This window comes from Cibotium barometz, chromosome 3, assembly GCF_041138505.1.
Source record: "Cibotium barometz isolate CiBa-2024 chromosome 3, ASM4113850v1, whole genome shotgun sequence".
Classification (NCBI taxonomy): Eukaryota; Viridiplantae; Streptophyta; class Polypodiopsida; order Cyatheales; family Cibotiaceae; genus Cibotium; species Cibotium barometz.
Genome location: NC_141048.1, coordinates 67,503,096 through 67,519,385, shown reverse-complemented (window position 1 = coordinate 67,519,385; position 16,290 = coordinate 67,503,096). Strand labels below are relative to the sequence as shown.

Sequence of the window (16,290 nt, the reverse complement as noted above, 5' to 3'; positions counted from 1 at the left end):
CTTTCAAATGCGTGTGCAAAAAGAATAACTACTTACCAATGCTCTAAAGACAATGAGGGCTACTTTGAAATTATTTGCTTTTGAAAATGGGCCATGCCTGCTTACTATAGGCATGCCGATGGGCCATACTTTAAATACTTGCCAACATTAAAGTAATTATTTCGAAAATGATCTCCACCTACAAAATATGAACACCCAACATACTTGACAAGGACGAAAAAATGAACTAGCCAACTCAAATTATGAGTGAGACTTGTTCTCAAAAAGAATGGATTAAATATAAGGAAGCACAAAATACAATACTCGAGATCCAACACAAAAAGGGTGAAACAAAGAACTAGAAGGCCAAGCTATCCATGTGTAAGCAACAAGAATAACTACACAAGAATGTCCTAAAGACAATGAGGGCTATCTGGAGATCTTACACCATGTACAAGGGGGGGAAAAGTATGGAGATATGTGTCTAGGATGGCTCCACCCCAGTTTATGGTTTGTCAAACAAAAAGAATTATTTAAGGTTGAATTGAAACTCCTAAGCGGGTAGTGAAGTTCTCTTTGATGTGAATCTATAGACGGCAGTCTTCTTCTTCTTGGAGATTGAGTTGTCGATGGTGAGCACAACTTTGCCGGGCTCGCCGGCTTTGAAGGTATTACGAATGGGCTCCGATGATGGAGCTAGTTTCTTGGGCTTCCGCACAATCACAGTGTAGGTCTCGGGGATGAACTCTTCGCCGTACACCACATCCCATCCCACAACAGAGAGATCCCACACCAGAGTGGTGCCACCCTTTTGTAAGAGGAGAACAAGAAAAGGAGATCAACTTGAGTACAAAGGAGAAAAACCCATGCAAATCAACAAAGGCAAGATATTCTTGTTCCCTTCGGTGATTTTAGGTACTTCGGGGTGAAATTTGATTACAATCAAGGCTAAGAATTTACCTCCTCGATTGGCAACTCGATAACACGCTTTTCACCGGCCTTGATAGTTATTAGGGTGATAGGGGCTTCCACACCGTGGAATTCAGTGTCATCTGGGCGGCTCAGCCCTCCATACTGGACGGGCACCTGGTCGGGCGATATGTACCTTCGAAATAATAATAATAATAATAATAATAACAGACAAGAAACATTGAGACCCTTTAATAAAAATCCACCTTCTCTATTTTCCGATTTAATTCTGAGAACTTACTTGAAGAGAGTTTCTGTGCTTTTGCCTGGCCCGGCCCACACCACCTTGGGTTCCAGCCGGAAGACCCGATATAATGCAGGGAAGTACCACCATGGCATATTCAATATGATCTGCGGGAGAGAAAAAAAAAACCAAACAATTGTTATTTTTGTTTAATTGCAAACTCAAATAAAAACCGTAGTTTCCAAAAATTGGGGGAAAACAGACGGAAATATAATATTAGAATACTTCTGGCAGAGGGCAGGCTCAGTTTAGCGGCCAGGTTGCCTTGACTAAATTTGGTACATAGCATTAAAGCACGCTTAAGTACAAAACAACCAGAGATTAGCAGCAGACGTAATCCTACAACAGTACAGACGAACACAAGTAAAATTGGAGAGATTATGGTGCCTAAAATGAGAGATTAATACCTTTAGCAGCAGCCCACACATACACACACACACACACACACACACAAAACTTAGGGGACATTGTGGTGCCGCCTGACGAAAAAATTCAGAAGAACTCGCAGAATTTAGGGGGCAGATATTATGCATAAGAATGTATAAACCTAAGGTTTAAAGTGCCTAATTAGGATAGAGAGTCCTAATATAAATGGCAAATTCAGGGCACCTGTAGAATTTAGGTCTACAGTGTAGAGATTATGTTTAGGGTGCCTGCAAATTGATAAGTAAAGATTTCCTAATTAGGGTACAGATTATGTTTAGGGTGCCTAGTATAAATGGCAAATTGATAAGATGAAAGCATCAGTCAGGGTTCACAAGTGAAAGAGGCGGGGGATCGACTTAAAACTGACCTGCTTAGCAGCTAGCTCGGGGTAATTATCTTGGAGGAGGGAGAGGAATTTCTTGATGGCTTGGACACCTTTGAGCAGGCCAGGGGAGTTTTGGAGGTCGATAACTTGAACGATGGAGTCGACACCCCCGGGAGCAAAGTCAAGGGCGCGGATGCTCCTTTCCATCACCTGCACTCTCCACCTCAAAAACTTACCAAATCTCGCCTTATCCCCATACAGCTCCTTGCTTTGGAAGGCATTGAGATTGTAGCAGACAGGGTGCCCCTCTTTATCAACCCCATGCATGTAAGCAAAGGAATCAAACTCAGAACCAAAGTCCTCTTCCAGGATGCTGTCTGCGTTGAACTCTTTCCTCCAATTGATGGTGCCCTTGAGCATGGAGAAGGCATCATCTACTTTGAAGTTCCTAGCACGCAGGAACTTGAGAAGAATCACATCTGTTTTCTCATCCCCTTCATGGATTGGGATGTCCCATAGGTAGAAATTCTTGGGTCCTTCAATGGCAGGGGGTGGAGGAGGGGTTGCTTCAATCACAACCTCTCTCTCCTCGGTGCCAGGTGGAGGGGTTTCCTCCACCTTGGCCTCTTCAACGGTGGTGGTTTCTATGGATTCATCAACGCCAGTTGTGATAGTACTAGGAGCCCCTTCCTCCTCTTTGCCTTTGCTTTCCTCTCCCTCTACCACCACCACCACCTCCTCTTCTCCTCCCTCCCCCCCCTCCTCCTCTCCCTGCCCCTCTCCTCCCTTTTCCTCCTCCACCACCAATGGTGCAGCTTTCTCTTCCTTCTTCTTTGCCTTCTTGAAGAAACTCTTGCTCTTTATGGCCTCCTCCACCTTCAACCTAAACGCTTCCAACGCCTTCTTCTCTCCCTCCTTCAAGTCCCCCACCTTGTAACTCTCCTCTTTGAAAGAAGGGGTCTCTGTAAGGGCCTCACTAGGGGGGGCACCTTCAATTTTCTCCTCTTCTCCATGGCCTTCTACCTCTCCTTCCTCTGCTTTCTCTTCAATTTTCTCTTCTTCAGAGGTGGGGGGTACTACCACCTGTACCTTCTCTTCAACTTCTTTCACAGTAACCTCCTCAGTGGGAGCACACTCTTCAAATTTCTCTTCGCTTTTCTCCACTATGGGCTCCTCTACTGTTGTTTCAGCCATGATGATGCCAAAAGTCTACAAAAGAAAAAAGAACACTAGCCATAAGTTATCCAACAGAATTCCATCAAAACAACAACAGTAGCAACAACAAGAGAGCTAGCTAACTAGCTGTATTAAACGCCACTTCCCCATAAGACGAAACAATTAAACTAGCTATTATGGAAAATTAGCTAACTAACAAGCATATGCTTTTGTCAAAGTCATACCAAAGATGGTGAAGACGAAAAATCAATAACTAACCTTGCACGCTTGAGCAGCACAAAAGAGCAGGTTACCTCCTCCTCTCTCTCTCTCTCTCTCTGTCTCTCTCTCTCTCTTGCTCTGCCAAGGAAAACGGCTTTAATTGCTATATGTTGTGATAAAATTGAAAAATTTCTGCACAGCTGCTCCGAGGTCCCTATCAAGGCTTGTATTGCATGTTCTCTTCTTCTGGTGGGAAAAAAAAAAACAGAAAAGAAAAGTAAAGAGCCAAAAGCCAAAGAAGGGTGGGATACCCCAAAAAACGTAATGAGCTCAAGCTTGGAAGTATGTACTATGTATGTATAGCGAGAAATTTATGTATTGCTACGATGTATATCTGGACATATGATGGGAGGAAGTGGACCTTCTTCTTCTCTGACCGATTTGGCCTTATGTGATTGTATGATTCGTGTCCTTGTGCGTATAATGTCTGAAGTACAGCTAGGTGTTGCAATTGGCCTTTGCTAGAGGTAATAATTGCATGGAATGGTATTCGATGAAAGTATGTGCAGCTCAAAAGTTGCGAGGGGGGGGGGGGTGTGAGTGAGTGTTTTGAGGTAACCAAGAGGAAATAAAGTAGAGGTGCAGAGTAAAGCAGAGAGAGAGAGAGAGAGAGAGAGAGAGATCGTGATCTAATAAAGAGAGATCACTAAGCAGTGGAAAGCTTAAAGCTAAAGCATGCTAGGCTAGGCTGGCAGTTGATACAAACGATGAGGACTTAACGGATTTATTAGCTGATTGATACAAACGATGATCTGATTTGAGGGTTTCGACGGACTGCTTTTAATTAAACGCAGGAATGAAGAAAAACTTGGAAAGTGCGACAAGTGCAAGAATCCAACGAAAGGACGGCAACGGCAAGGCTTCTTCTGTTACTAACAAAGCTTTGTTAACATAGAAGGTTGCAAAAAAGAAAGTAGGAAATGATGGGGATGATGATGATGATGATGAGGATCTAGCATAGATAGAGCGAAAGGGGCCCCACACCATGGCCTTTATTTTGAGGAGAGTACAGCGAAGACGAGCTTATTTTAGCAACTGCGAAAGAGGTGATGATGCGTGGGACCCTAATTTAGCCCTTCAGGAGCCTTTGCCCCTTTCCCACGGAAACGTGCAGTTGCATGCGTTGCATGATTGTCTGTCTGTCTCTCCCCCTCTCTCTCTATGGTGACAAATAATCATAATCCCCAAATCAACACCCACGGGCCTCTCATGCGCCCACCCTTTCTCAACCCCCCCCCCCCCCAAAAAAAATAAAATAAAATCAAACCCACTTCATGCCCCCACCCCCATCTTTACATTGCCAACACACCCTCCTTCATGATCTTTGATCCCCTCCATGTGAGGTTGTCCTCTACATACAACACTTCCCCACAGAACACAACCCTCACATTATGTTTCTCTTCCTTCGAGAGAGAGAGAGAGTCTGCATCTCCTATGATGCTTATGCATCTATCCTTTCAAAAAGCACCCTCTCTCTTATGCGCATCATCCCATCCACCATTGCTCACAATTCTCCTTGGAATAATCCAAAGCTCGTGGCTCAAAGTAATCCATTCATCAAAAGAGTGCAAGTAGCTCCCATCATAATCAAGTGTTTGTCACAATTTTGTTTTTTCTACAACATTGCTCTTTTTTCGATCATGCTCAACTACATGTGCATGCATATTTACTCCTTTGAACCTATGCTTTCTACATGAAACCATCAAAGTATGCATATTTACTCCTTTGAACCGATGCTTTCTACATGAAACCATCAAAGTATGCAATTGTACTTCACATTTTTGCAAATAGTTTTTTGTGCTATGATTTTCTGGTTTACCAACTTATTGTATGGAAGGTGTTGTCTGAACTCAAACATAGATCAAAACAAATGTTTATTATGTGAGCATGGCATCTAGTGACAATCTAGAAGTTTCCAACAATAATGCATGGAGAAACCTTATTGCACCTCGTCACTTATTTGGATATGAAAAAGAAATCAAACATAATACACTCATGTGGACATGACAAGATCGATCCTTTAGTGCAAGATGCCCTTCTAGCTTGAAAACCGCTCAATTCTATTTACTAAAATGGATTGTATATTGATGGCATTTAAGATAATATTTGGTAAACTATTCATATTACTATGCATACATATCTTAGTCTATCAAGATTAGAACTTCACTCTTGTTAAATTATCATTCAAGTCATGTCAAAGCCCTTTATCTTTCAAAAGGAATATAAAAATGTTCACTAATTTGTTGTACGAGCCACCTGTGAACACGCCCTCCTTCATCCCCTTGTGAGGGCGCGATGAGTGGATGTGTGTAGATATCTATGTCAAAAGATGCTATATGAGGAAGTTCTTCAACATGGAATATCCATTTACAACATTAAAAGTATCTTGAAGAACATCATAAAACAATAAAATGAATGTGGAGTCGTGTTCTTTAAGCGAGAATACATTTATGCTTGTGTGTAGATAACTTTTTTAGGACCCAAAAATTCTAACTCTTTTTCAAGGGAAGTAGATCACATATATGGCATACAAACCTGGCAAAAATTTTAGTTAAATAAGGAATATTTATGTGGTGCTTTGATCATAGAGGTAACCGAATATGGACACAAGTTTCACGTGAATGAAGATTTTGATTTATCATTTCCTGACACGTAAGAACTTTTAAAATGAATGTTAACAAAGCTTTTATTGATGCCTAAAATGAATAAGGTGGGCACAATTACATGAGAGGTAAATCTTGCATCTCTTTGTAATTATGTCTAATCTCATATATAATGGAAGAATAATGCTTATGCATGCACATGCTTTATGCTCACTTACCTTTTAGCTTGTAAGCTCAATTAAACAAAGTATACCTTATTGATAAATGTGTTAGTTTTTGATATAAAAGAATAAATACTAAGATGTTTAGAATGTGGATGGCATATTAAGGTTTGATTGAAACACCTTCATTGACAAGTTGGATCTCAAATGAAAATTTTCACTATTGACTTCCTTTTTAACACTCTTTTCATTGATAAGTCGGATCTCCAATGAAAATTTTCATTATTGACTTCCTTTTTAACACTCTTGCATGCAAGTGGTGGTGAACGCTTATTACTTTACTTGACAAGCCTGGATTATTATTTCAAAAGACCTCAATAAATGCTTCTTCTAATGTGACATCAAGAAAAAAAAAAGGGAGCAAATTAAAGCATCTTAACTAATCTCTACTCTATATGTGGCCTCACACTACCCATCATATCAAGTAATGGACACTAAGACTATAATTTATGTAATCAACATCACAAATGCCTACATTGCTTGAATTTTTTTCCTAAATCTTGGTTTCAAGCAAGTGTGTTTCAAACAAATGCTTAGTTTGCAATGCTTTAGTGCATTGACATTTTACACACTCGTGCTATTAAGCTAGTCAACGCACCCACGTGAAATTCAACATTGTGGCCAAGGCATAGTGGTGGTCCATCACTTAATTTCTTTAATTCAACATTTTGTGGATCGTAATCTTTGGCCAAGATCCTAATAGGGTTGTCTAAAAATGTGCTATCTTTAAATTATTCAAAAAGCTAGCCTAGGGTTTACAGAATGGGTCTAACATAAATATTAAAGTGTCGCATAGATATTTAAAATTATGGCCTAAGGTCTAAAGAATGGGTCTAACATAGATATTAAAGTGTCATATGATGGCAACTAGTCTGTCATAAAAAAAGGTGTGGTCTCTCTTAATCCAATGAAAGCATCCTTGCAAATATATTGGAGATTTTTCCATTCATAAGGGGAGTTAGGTCTCAAGTAATAAACTTACATAATAAGACTTAAGGTTAAGAATAAAGTAGTCTTGCAAGTAAATTTTTGGTATTTTAGGACTTGGAAATGTGTTCGTGTGATGAATGCAAGGATCCATCTAGTTCAGATAACTCCTCGATTGGTGTTTGGAAGAGTAAGTTATGGCCAAAATAAGTTGGACATGAGAACCCTCCCTTTGGTTTAGATAACCAATAGCCTAATCAATCTTGATCAAAGGGCAATTAGGGTAACTGGTCTCATTGGAGATCCTCCTCACTTTGGTGTATATAAACAATAGCCTAATTAACCTTGATCAAATGGTAATTAGGTGGGTATAAATGGGTCTAACTAGAGATCCTCCAAATTGCATTGTGATGTCTAGAACTAAATGATTGGCAAGTCTTGGATGCCTTGAAGGTTGGTAAGAATCAAACTTAATAGATGTAACTAGCCCGTCACACAAATGGCTCCATCAAATTCAATGGTGATGTCTAGAACTATGAGTCTGGATGCCTTGAAGGTTAGTGTTAGTCATAACCTCTATGGGGACGCCCATTATTTTATTTTGGGATATTTTATTTTGGATGTGCCTTTTATTTATATCATCTACCCATGATTAATGTGTTTAATCAGTTGTGTGCATTGACAAATATTATTTTGGATATAGGCGATGTTTAAGTGGTAGATTATGTGTTGATCGTGGGTGGAACATGTGTTGGACCACAATGAGATATTTGGAAGACATGTGAACACCTTTTATGGTTTCATATTTTGGCATTAATATTTTTGTAAGGCTAAGGCCTCAAATCTTTGTACATAACAATTAATATTTTATACTTTTGATAGGCCCAAGACTTTATTTTTGTAGCTTGCTATATTTTTGTAAGAGCTTTTACGCTCAAAAACTCAAAAGCAATTGTGCTTTGTTTTTGGAGTTATCTTTTTGTTGAAAAACAATGTAAAATCCCCGACTATGTGGCTAGCATGTGTGACCCCCCTCCCCCCCCTCTTTGTTTGATCAAGCCTTGGGAGATATCACAATGCCACCTTACCCTCTTCCATATGGGTACCCCGACATCTCCCCACAACCACCACCTCTATGCCTAGTGTTGCTACTGCCATTCTGGTTTACCTCAGTACCTCCCATCACTATGCTTCTCGAATAGCCCAATGTCGCTCTCACCTCGCGGGCATGTCAATATCAATATTTCCTCCCACAATGGTCTGCAAGATCGCGTAGAACCTTAAGGTGGTCTCTCTTCCACGATAGAAGGCCACATCGGTAACAAGTTACGAGGTGTCGAATTGAGAATCACAGTGCTTTGGGCCTTGACGAGCTTCCACGTGCCCAAGAACCCCAATTTCAAGTTGGGTGGGTGTGAGGAGGAGATCAAGGAAGTTTTTAAGACTTAGAAAGGAAAACCCATCTTTTTGCAAACCTGCCTTAAAAGGTGCAGTTTGACTTTGAATTGCACGGAAAGGCAGTGAAATTCTTTGCCCATCTCAAAGAGAATGAATTTAGTGTTGTTGTTGTGTCGATCATGGTGAAGAGTTCTTGATGATAGCTATGGGCATGCCTAGACCCCATCTCCAATTATAATTTTATTTTTTTTTAAAGGTGGAGCAATGCCTGCTATAGACCCCATCTTTCATTTTAATTTTTAACTTTTTTTGAAAGAAAAGGTGGAGCGCTGACAACACCTCCCCTTCCCTGAAGGCTGCTGCGGTGCCTTTTCTTGTCTTCTTCTCCTCGCCGGCTAGCATCTTGACGTCGCCTTGTAGAGGCCAATGCTATGGTTCCTTCCCCCCCTCTCATGTGCATACACTCCAGCGGCCAGCCCCCCCTTTGCCTCTAAACAGTAGGACTCACACCCTCTCTCTCACCATCCTCATTACTCTCCCTCGCCAACAGCCAACCCCCTCTCCACTCACGTACCTTTCCGTCAACCCCTCGCATCAGAGCAGCGCCTCTCACACCCTCTCTCAGACCTCGCTGAGCCCATCTCTCTCTCTCTCTCTGTCTCTCAGATCCATGCAGCCCTCCCCTCTCACCCCCTCTCTCAGACCTCGCTGAGCCCATATCTCTCTCTCTCTCTCTCTCTCTCTCTCTCTCTGTGTCAGATCCATGCAGCCCTCCCCGTTCTCTCTCTCTCCATGACTCAGCTCCTCCCTCTCTCTCCCTCGCCAATTCACTTTCTCACTCTAAACGCCACTAAGCCCATGTCACTCTCTGTCTCTCAGTTCGCTCCCTTGTTACTCTCCTTGCTACCTCTAGTGGACGAGCCTTCGCCTCCTCAACCACTCTTTCAACAATCCAACAGAGCCTTTTTTGGCTGCTTCTCTCGGATGCAACTACTTGGCCAAGCTAGATTTGACCTCCAATAACATGATTGGGATTGTGCCTGATACATTCTACACACCTCACAAGCAACTTCTATTGCAAGATAATAATCTCACGGTAAGCAGGCCTAGGAAATAGCATGAGGCCCACTATCATGGATCTAAGTTGCAATGGGCGAGGCTCTTCCATCCTCTCTTCCAAGTCTACCCTTGCTATATAGAAGAGCTTATGGCTTGGGGAAACTTTCCTAAGGGGTAAAACCCGCATAATATTGGTACAACCATACATTTAAGAAATCTCATCCTTAACATTAATTGTTATCGGGTACCATTCACCCACCCTCGCCAAACGTAGCAATCTAGATTGGTGCTCCCTCAGTAGCAAGTTTCAATGGAAGACTTCCTTTGGAGTTGGGAGCCATGGCCAACAACCTTCACCACCCTCTCCCACTCCAACCAACCCCCTCACTCTCGTTCACTCATCACTGACGGGGATGAAGGTGCTGGCGAGCAACGTTGAATGTATTGGTACCTTTTTTAGGCCATTGGAGCGGTGATCTTTAATGGGTCTAGAATCGGACTAGTGCTTCTTCCCTTATCAAGCAGTAATGGAAATCAGGCACCTTGAACACTTGACTATCATCAACCTCAAAGGGAAAGTGGCCATTCTCAATGACTGTAAGTTTTGGTCAATCTACTCCTTGCCATGTAAGTGTGTAACTCTAAATACTAGGTTTGCAAATGTGGTTGAATAGATTGTCTGATGCATCCAGTCATATATTAGAGAGGTAAATGTAGGATCTTATATATGTAAATTTTGGTTGCATGGATTGCTACAAATGACAATGGAAATAAAAGACTGTGATGAGTATGGAGATCTGTTTTTAAATTGTTTTCTTTATTAACCAAGAGACGTGTTCTCTTGGGGTAACCATTCTGATGTGATCTATTTAGTGATCGGTTCGGGGCAACCGGGTACTCCCCACCTGGGGTAACTAACTCTAGACATACTTGGAATAGAGATTGGGGCAACAGCCTTTGTTGGGTAACCCACCACGGGGCGAGGCGAGGGTTCTTTCTAGTAGTTACAAGCCTGGACTGCTGGAAAGGTCTTCCATAAAAACAAGAAGAGGGTGAAGGGGATACTTCTCATTCTACTATGTGAGTGATTTTTTGCCACGACGGTTGTAAGCTCTAGATTTTTTTGTGACTCGGTGAGCCGAGGGATTGGAGATGGATGAAACTCGGGACACCGATGGTTTGAAATTAAAGTTGTTCTTATGATGTTTTTTTTTTGTGTAGGCTGACTTGATTGAAAAAATAATGTATTAAGGGATAAAAGAACTTGTGCACAAGGATAAATAAATGAATCATGTTGTAACTTGCATTAGTGACACAATGTGCCTAGTAATTTAGGTAAACCTCATAGATGAATGGTTCTAGTCACTGGGAAGCGAGTGGTTGGGTGGACCTGATGAGTCAGGTGTCTCCTTTACAAAAAGACTAGAAACCGAAAAGAGATCCTGGATATATTCGTTAAGACCCCCAACCTTGTGGAGACTGCTTATAAATCGGATCGTCCAAGAGAGGCACCGATGAGAGGTGAGATAGCTCTCACAATGGGTTGGGATTAATCTTACCGAGTGAGGTGCCTCCTTATCCCTTGGTCACAGGATGGGTGGTATTTTACAAGCAAGCTTTCTAATATATATAAATATAGGTGAGTGGTACAAGGGCCACACTCATCCAAGGGAGATTCAACCAAATCTTGTGTCAGCGGTGATCTCTTTCTTATTCTTTATCTTTCTTGTTTATTAATTTTGCTTATTAAGGTTTATGGTTTTGATTTGTGCAAGTCTATGTTCTGCTCTAATTTTTGTGCTTGAGGATTAGAATTTCTTTCTCAAGTGTCATAAAGGTCCAGAAAATTGTATCATTAGGTTAGAATGACTGAAGAAGATGTCTATAAGAGCTCTTTTCGAAAGAAAACAAGTCATTATGAGTTTTTAGTAATGTCTTTTGGACTTACTAATGCTCTAGCTACATTTAGTCGCATGATGAACTGCATATTCCTAAAGCACTAGAATTTCGTGGTTGTTTTCTTTGATGACATTTTAGTCTTTAGCAAAGATGAAGATGAGTACGAGAAACATCTAGAGATAGTATTCAATCTTTTGAAAGAAAATCAACTATATGCCAATCCAAACAAGAATGAGTTCTTTAAAAAAGATTTTCTTAGTTTATGTTCTTATTATAGAAGATTTATGAAAATTTTTGCTTGTAAAGCGAACTATTGTAAAAGGCTAAAGTTTTTCTTTAGACTGACATGCATGAAAAATCTTTTAGTGCACTTCAGTACGTACTAACCCATGCACATGTATTAACATTACTTGATTTCCTTAAACCATTCTTTGTGGTAGTAACTGATGCTAGTGGACATGGTATTGGTAATGTGTTTATGCAAAATAACCATACGATTGCTTTTGAAAGTAGAATTTTGAAACCATCTGAGCTTAAGTATAGTACTTATGATAAAGAATTGATTGTTGAACTGTTCTCATGAATTAAAAATTTAGAAACATTTTCTTATGGGTTATGAGTTTATATTAAAATTGATCAACAAAGTGTTAAACATTTGCTTTCACAACCTTTAATATTAGATAGACATATTAAATGGGCATATTTTATTCAAAGTTTTCAGCTAGCTATTCAATATACACCAGGACGTGAAAATGTTATTTTGCCGATGCTTTGAGCAAGAGACCTAGCATTAATGATATATCTGTTATTGAAGGCATTTCTTTTGATAACACTAAAGAAACATATGAAAATTATTTTAACTTTTCTAATGAATACAACATTTGGATTATTCATATGATGATGGTTTTTTTTTCTTCCAAAAGAAGTGCATTACTAGACCATTTAGGCAACCTATTATTGAAGAATCTCATTAACCACCTTTGGTCATAGAGGAGCATCATGTACTTTGTAAATAGTTGCCAGAGATTTCTTTTGGCCTACTATACATAAAGATGTTGCTAAGTTTGTATTTGAATGTGTTATTTGTCAAAAGATTAAGTGTCATAAAGGAAAGAAATTTGGTATGCCTTTACCTGTTCCTAATGAGCCATGGGAACAAATAAGTATGTATTTTATTATTGGTTTTCCTTTGACTGCTAAACAAGAATGATATGATTTGGACTATAGTAGATAGATTTAATAAACAGGGTAACTTTATTGCTTGCGCTGCTTATATCAGCTCTATAGCTCTATAAATGCATATGGAAAGAAATAGAATATTCAATTATCCACATAAAATAACTTAAAAAATTAAAAAGTTTAGTGGACTTACATATAGGGGATTTGAAGGAAAAGAAGCTACAAAATAATAACAAATCATTATTTATTAAAAATGTGTAGTGGACTTACATGTAAGGGATTTGAAGAAAAAGAAGCAATAGAAAAAAACAACATTAATCTAGGGTTATATGAGGGCTTATTTTTACGCTTGAGAGAACCAAACATTGGTAATTTAAAACAACATGAAGCTAGGGTTATATGAGCGCTTTTGTTTTTCTCGAGAGAAATGACATTAAATAAATTCACCTTTGCATATAGAGAAAGAGAAGGAAAAAAACTCACCTTTTCTTAGGATGAGAAAGAAGCACATGCCTAGATCCAACTTGATGAGAAAGGGAGAATCCAGAGAAATACAAAAAGGGAGAGATGGAGAGAGTAAGAGATGAGATAAGGTTTTAAAAATCCCTAGTGTTTAGAATTTATAGAAAACTCTGATACATGCCTAAGAAGGAGAGAAAGATTTCATAAGTTAATCCAATCAACTTTTCATTAGGAATTTTTTGGACCCAAAAAGGGCCTCCTAAGGATTCCTAATTTTAAGAGATTAGAGCTTAAAAAGCTGGGCTTAAGGGAGACAAAGGCTATGATGACCCCTATTTTTTGCCTTGCCACATCAGCCATATCCCCTAGTTTCACTTTTTAAAGGGAATATTCTCATACTCTCTCTCTCTTACTTTTTGACTTTCCTCATACTCTCTCTCGTACTTTTTGACTTTTCTCATACTTTTTGAATTTTTTATCTTCACTCTCTACAAATTGAATCTTTCTTGTCAGTTTGAAATCTCCTTTCTCATTAACTCCCACCATATCTCCCTTCCACACACATCAGCAAAACATTCTCGTATTTAGGTGGGCCCCAAAAAGTGGAAAAAATTTTATTTTTTATTTTTTTACATTTTGAGGTGAAAAAAACACCACCCAACCAATATGTATGATAAAAATAAATTTTTCCCTCCAAAAAGCTTGTAATTCAAGGGTCACGTCAGAAGCCTGTCAGGAGCCACCAGTACATCCATAACTAACTGTCAGGTCCCCACAACCCCATAAACATAAGTAACTGTCAGGAACCACTACATCCATGAGATCCCGAAATTGTGGGGACCCCAAAAATTATTATTTTTTAATTTTTCTCATAAATGTAATTTATTGATGAAAAACTCCATGTTAAGTATATTTGTATATCAAAAATATCATTTTCTACTTAGAAAAATGGATTTGTGTTAAACCTGCAAAACAGCAAAGTTTTAACAGTCTCTCTCTCTCTCTCTCTCTCTCTCTCTCTCTCTCTCTCTCTCTCTCTCTCCCCCTATGAGGATCTCTCTGCTTTAGCTTCTTCCTCTGCTTAGCTATGGAGCCTTTGCAAGCTGTGTGTGTAGCTCCTTGTGAAGATAGAAAACGGAAGGTTGATTTACACATTCGTATTCCTAAAGAGTATCGTAGCTCTAAAAAAACCCATCCTACTGATGCACAATCTGTCCAAGCTCATAGGATAGCTAAGGAGAAAAATGTAGATCTTTGGGTTGATGGGCATCTCTATCCAGTTGACCCTCCATTAAGAGCAAACCCTCCTTGCCGCAATTTATCATCTTTTATGCAATGTGTTGGTGGTGAAGGAGAGCTTGGCTTGTTAGGATACTGTAGAAGATTGACTACAAGTGGAGCTTGGCAAATCCATATTCTCTAATCTCAATTGCAAGCATCACAATTCAGCCTTTTACAATGTCAAGTGTTGCCATATACATAGGCAGTGATGTGTGTGAACACACTTAGGACCGCCGGGGCACTTTTTCCTTCTTTAGGAGGTTTTTTTCCCCGGCTTGTATATACGCCCATCCTTCTAGGGCTATCTTATTTTTGTACATTGACACAATCTAATACACTTTGTGTTGTGTGCATTCTTGCTTCTTCTTCTCCAAGCTTTGTGTGCTTTCTTGCAACCCTAATTCCAACAATTGGTATCAGAGCAGGCATCTTCTCCCAGGGCTACGCCACCAGCACCCTCCGACTCACGTTCTCCGATTGAGGTGAGTTTTCACGAGCACTTGCAGGTCCCTATACTCTGTAAATAAGCCCGTTGGTCTTTGCGTTCTTAGAATTCGCATCTGAGGTCGTTTCGAGCTCCGTTTTTGCATTTCAAGTTCTGCACAGGTGTTTTCGTCATTTTCTGCAAAAATTTTGACAGTGCAGTTTTCTGCAAAACAGGCATACGTGTTCTATTGTGGACCGTGCTACATAGCACAAGTTGTCTTCTGTTCAGTCTTTGCTTCATTACAGGTAGCTTTTGCATCAGTTTCAGTCAGTGGCCATGGTTGATAACAACAATGATGTATTTCGCATGTTGTCTGCTGAAGACAAACTGGATGGAGATAGCAACTACCCACTTTGGGCATACATGATGCAGCATGTTTTGGTTGCAAAAGGAGTGTAGAACATTGTGCAAGGTATGGATGTACGTCCAGGTTTTGTGGATGTAGGATCTGTTGAGGATGTTGCAGGTTCTAGCAGCTCTATTGTTGCTGTTGTTTTACCCACTGCTGAACAAGCTCGTTGGGATGGTAAAGATGCGCAGGCTTATGCCTTGATTGCACTTTTTGTCAAACGTAACATCACCCCACATATTCGTTCAGCTAAAACAGCAAAACAGGCTTGGGATATTCTAGCTGGTTTGTATGCAGGTCGTAACGAGGCAAAAATCGCTTACTTGCGTAAAGAGCTAGAATTGAAGATTATGCAGGAAGATGATGACATGAATGTTTTTCTTGCTGAGATTAAAGATCTCAAAGAACAGTTGATTTCTGCAGGTGAGATTATTCCTGATCATTCTCTTGTACAGACTGTTCTTGATGCTTTACCTGAGACATATCAGACTTTTGCTTCCACATGGAGACTTCTTAATGAGGACAGACCTGATGCTGTCAAGTATGATACTTTAGTCAATAAGCTCTTGCAAGAAGCGCAGTCCAGGCAAAACAGGGCCAGGCAGCGTGTAATTGATCAAGCATTTATGGCTGCCCAGCAGCAGAGAAGAAGTGGTAAGGCAGCCCCTTCCACTGTTTCTTCTCCTATTAGTAGGTCTGCAACTTCTTCTCCTTCCACAGGTAGCAACAATAAGTCTGAGAAGGCTCTTGATAAAGGCAAGAAAAAGACCAGGTGTAACTATTGTAAGGCTAATGATCATGTCATTAAGAATTGCCCTAAGCTAAAGGCTAAAGAGGCAAAGAAGAAAGAGTCAAATGCAGCCACAATAGCGGATGCTTCTACAAATGCAGATTCTGCAAATGTTGTGCAGGATACAGAATGGGCGTTTAGCATGTATTGCCAGTATGACCCATCTGTACATGATGCATGTTTGGCAGTTTCTGTTGACTCTCATGTTTGGTATTTTGACAGTGGTGCTACAAAGCACATTACCTCGCATCGTGA

General features: G+C 40.1%; 1 protein-coding gene across 1 annotated transcript; it reads right to left on the bottom strand.

Annotated features, from left to right (window-relative positions):
- Window positions 1-245: 245 nt before the first annotated feature.
- On the bottom strand, window positions 246-3,937 carry LOC147640444 (patellin-6-like). The gene is made up of 5 exons (XM_086780591.1): window positions 3,742-3,937; window positions 1,986-3,152; window positions 1,190-1,299; window positions 940-1,084; window positions 246-787 (listed from the first exon to the last, which is right to left on the bottom strand). The coding sequence occupies exons 2-5, from the start codon at window positions 3,135-3,137 to the stop codon at window positions 533-535; spliced, it is 1,662 nt and encodes a 553-aa protein (XP_086636717.1). The 5' UTR covers window positions 3,138-3,152; window positions 3,742-3,937; the 3' UTR covers window positions 246-532.
- Window positions 3,938-16,290: the final 12,353 nt, after the last annotated feature.

What these genes read in the sequence shown, in the direction of transcription:
- LOC147640444 (XM_086780591.1), bottom strand. Translation starts at nt 3,137, where the DNA reads ATGGCTGAAACAACAGTAGAGGAGCCCATAGTGGAGAAAAGCGAAGAG. An exon ending in AGCACAGAAACTCTCTTCAA is followed by an intron (nt 1,085 to 1,189) that starts GTAAGTTCTCAG and finishes ATTATTTCGAAG; the next exon opens with GTACATATCGCCCGACCAGG. An exon ending in TCGAGTTGCCAATCGAGGAG is followed by an intron (nt 788 to 939) that starts GTAAATTCTTAG and finishes CTCTTACAAAAG; the next exon opens with GGTGGCACCACTCTGGTGTG.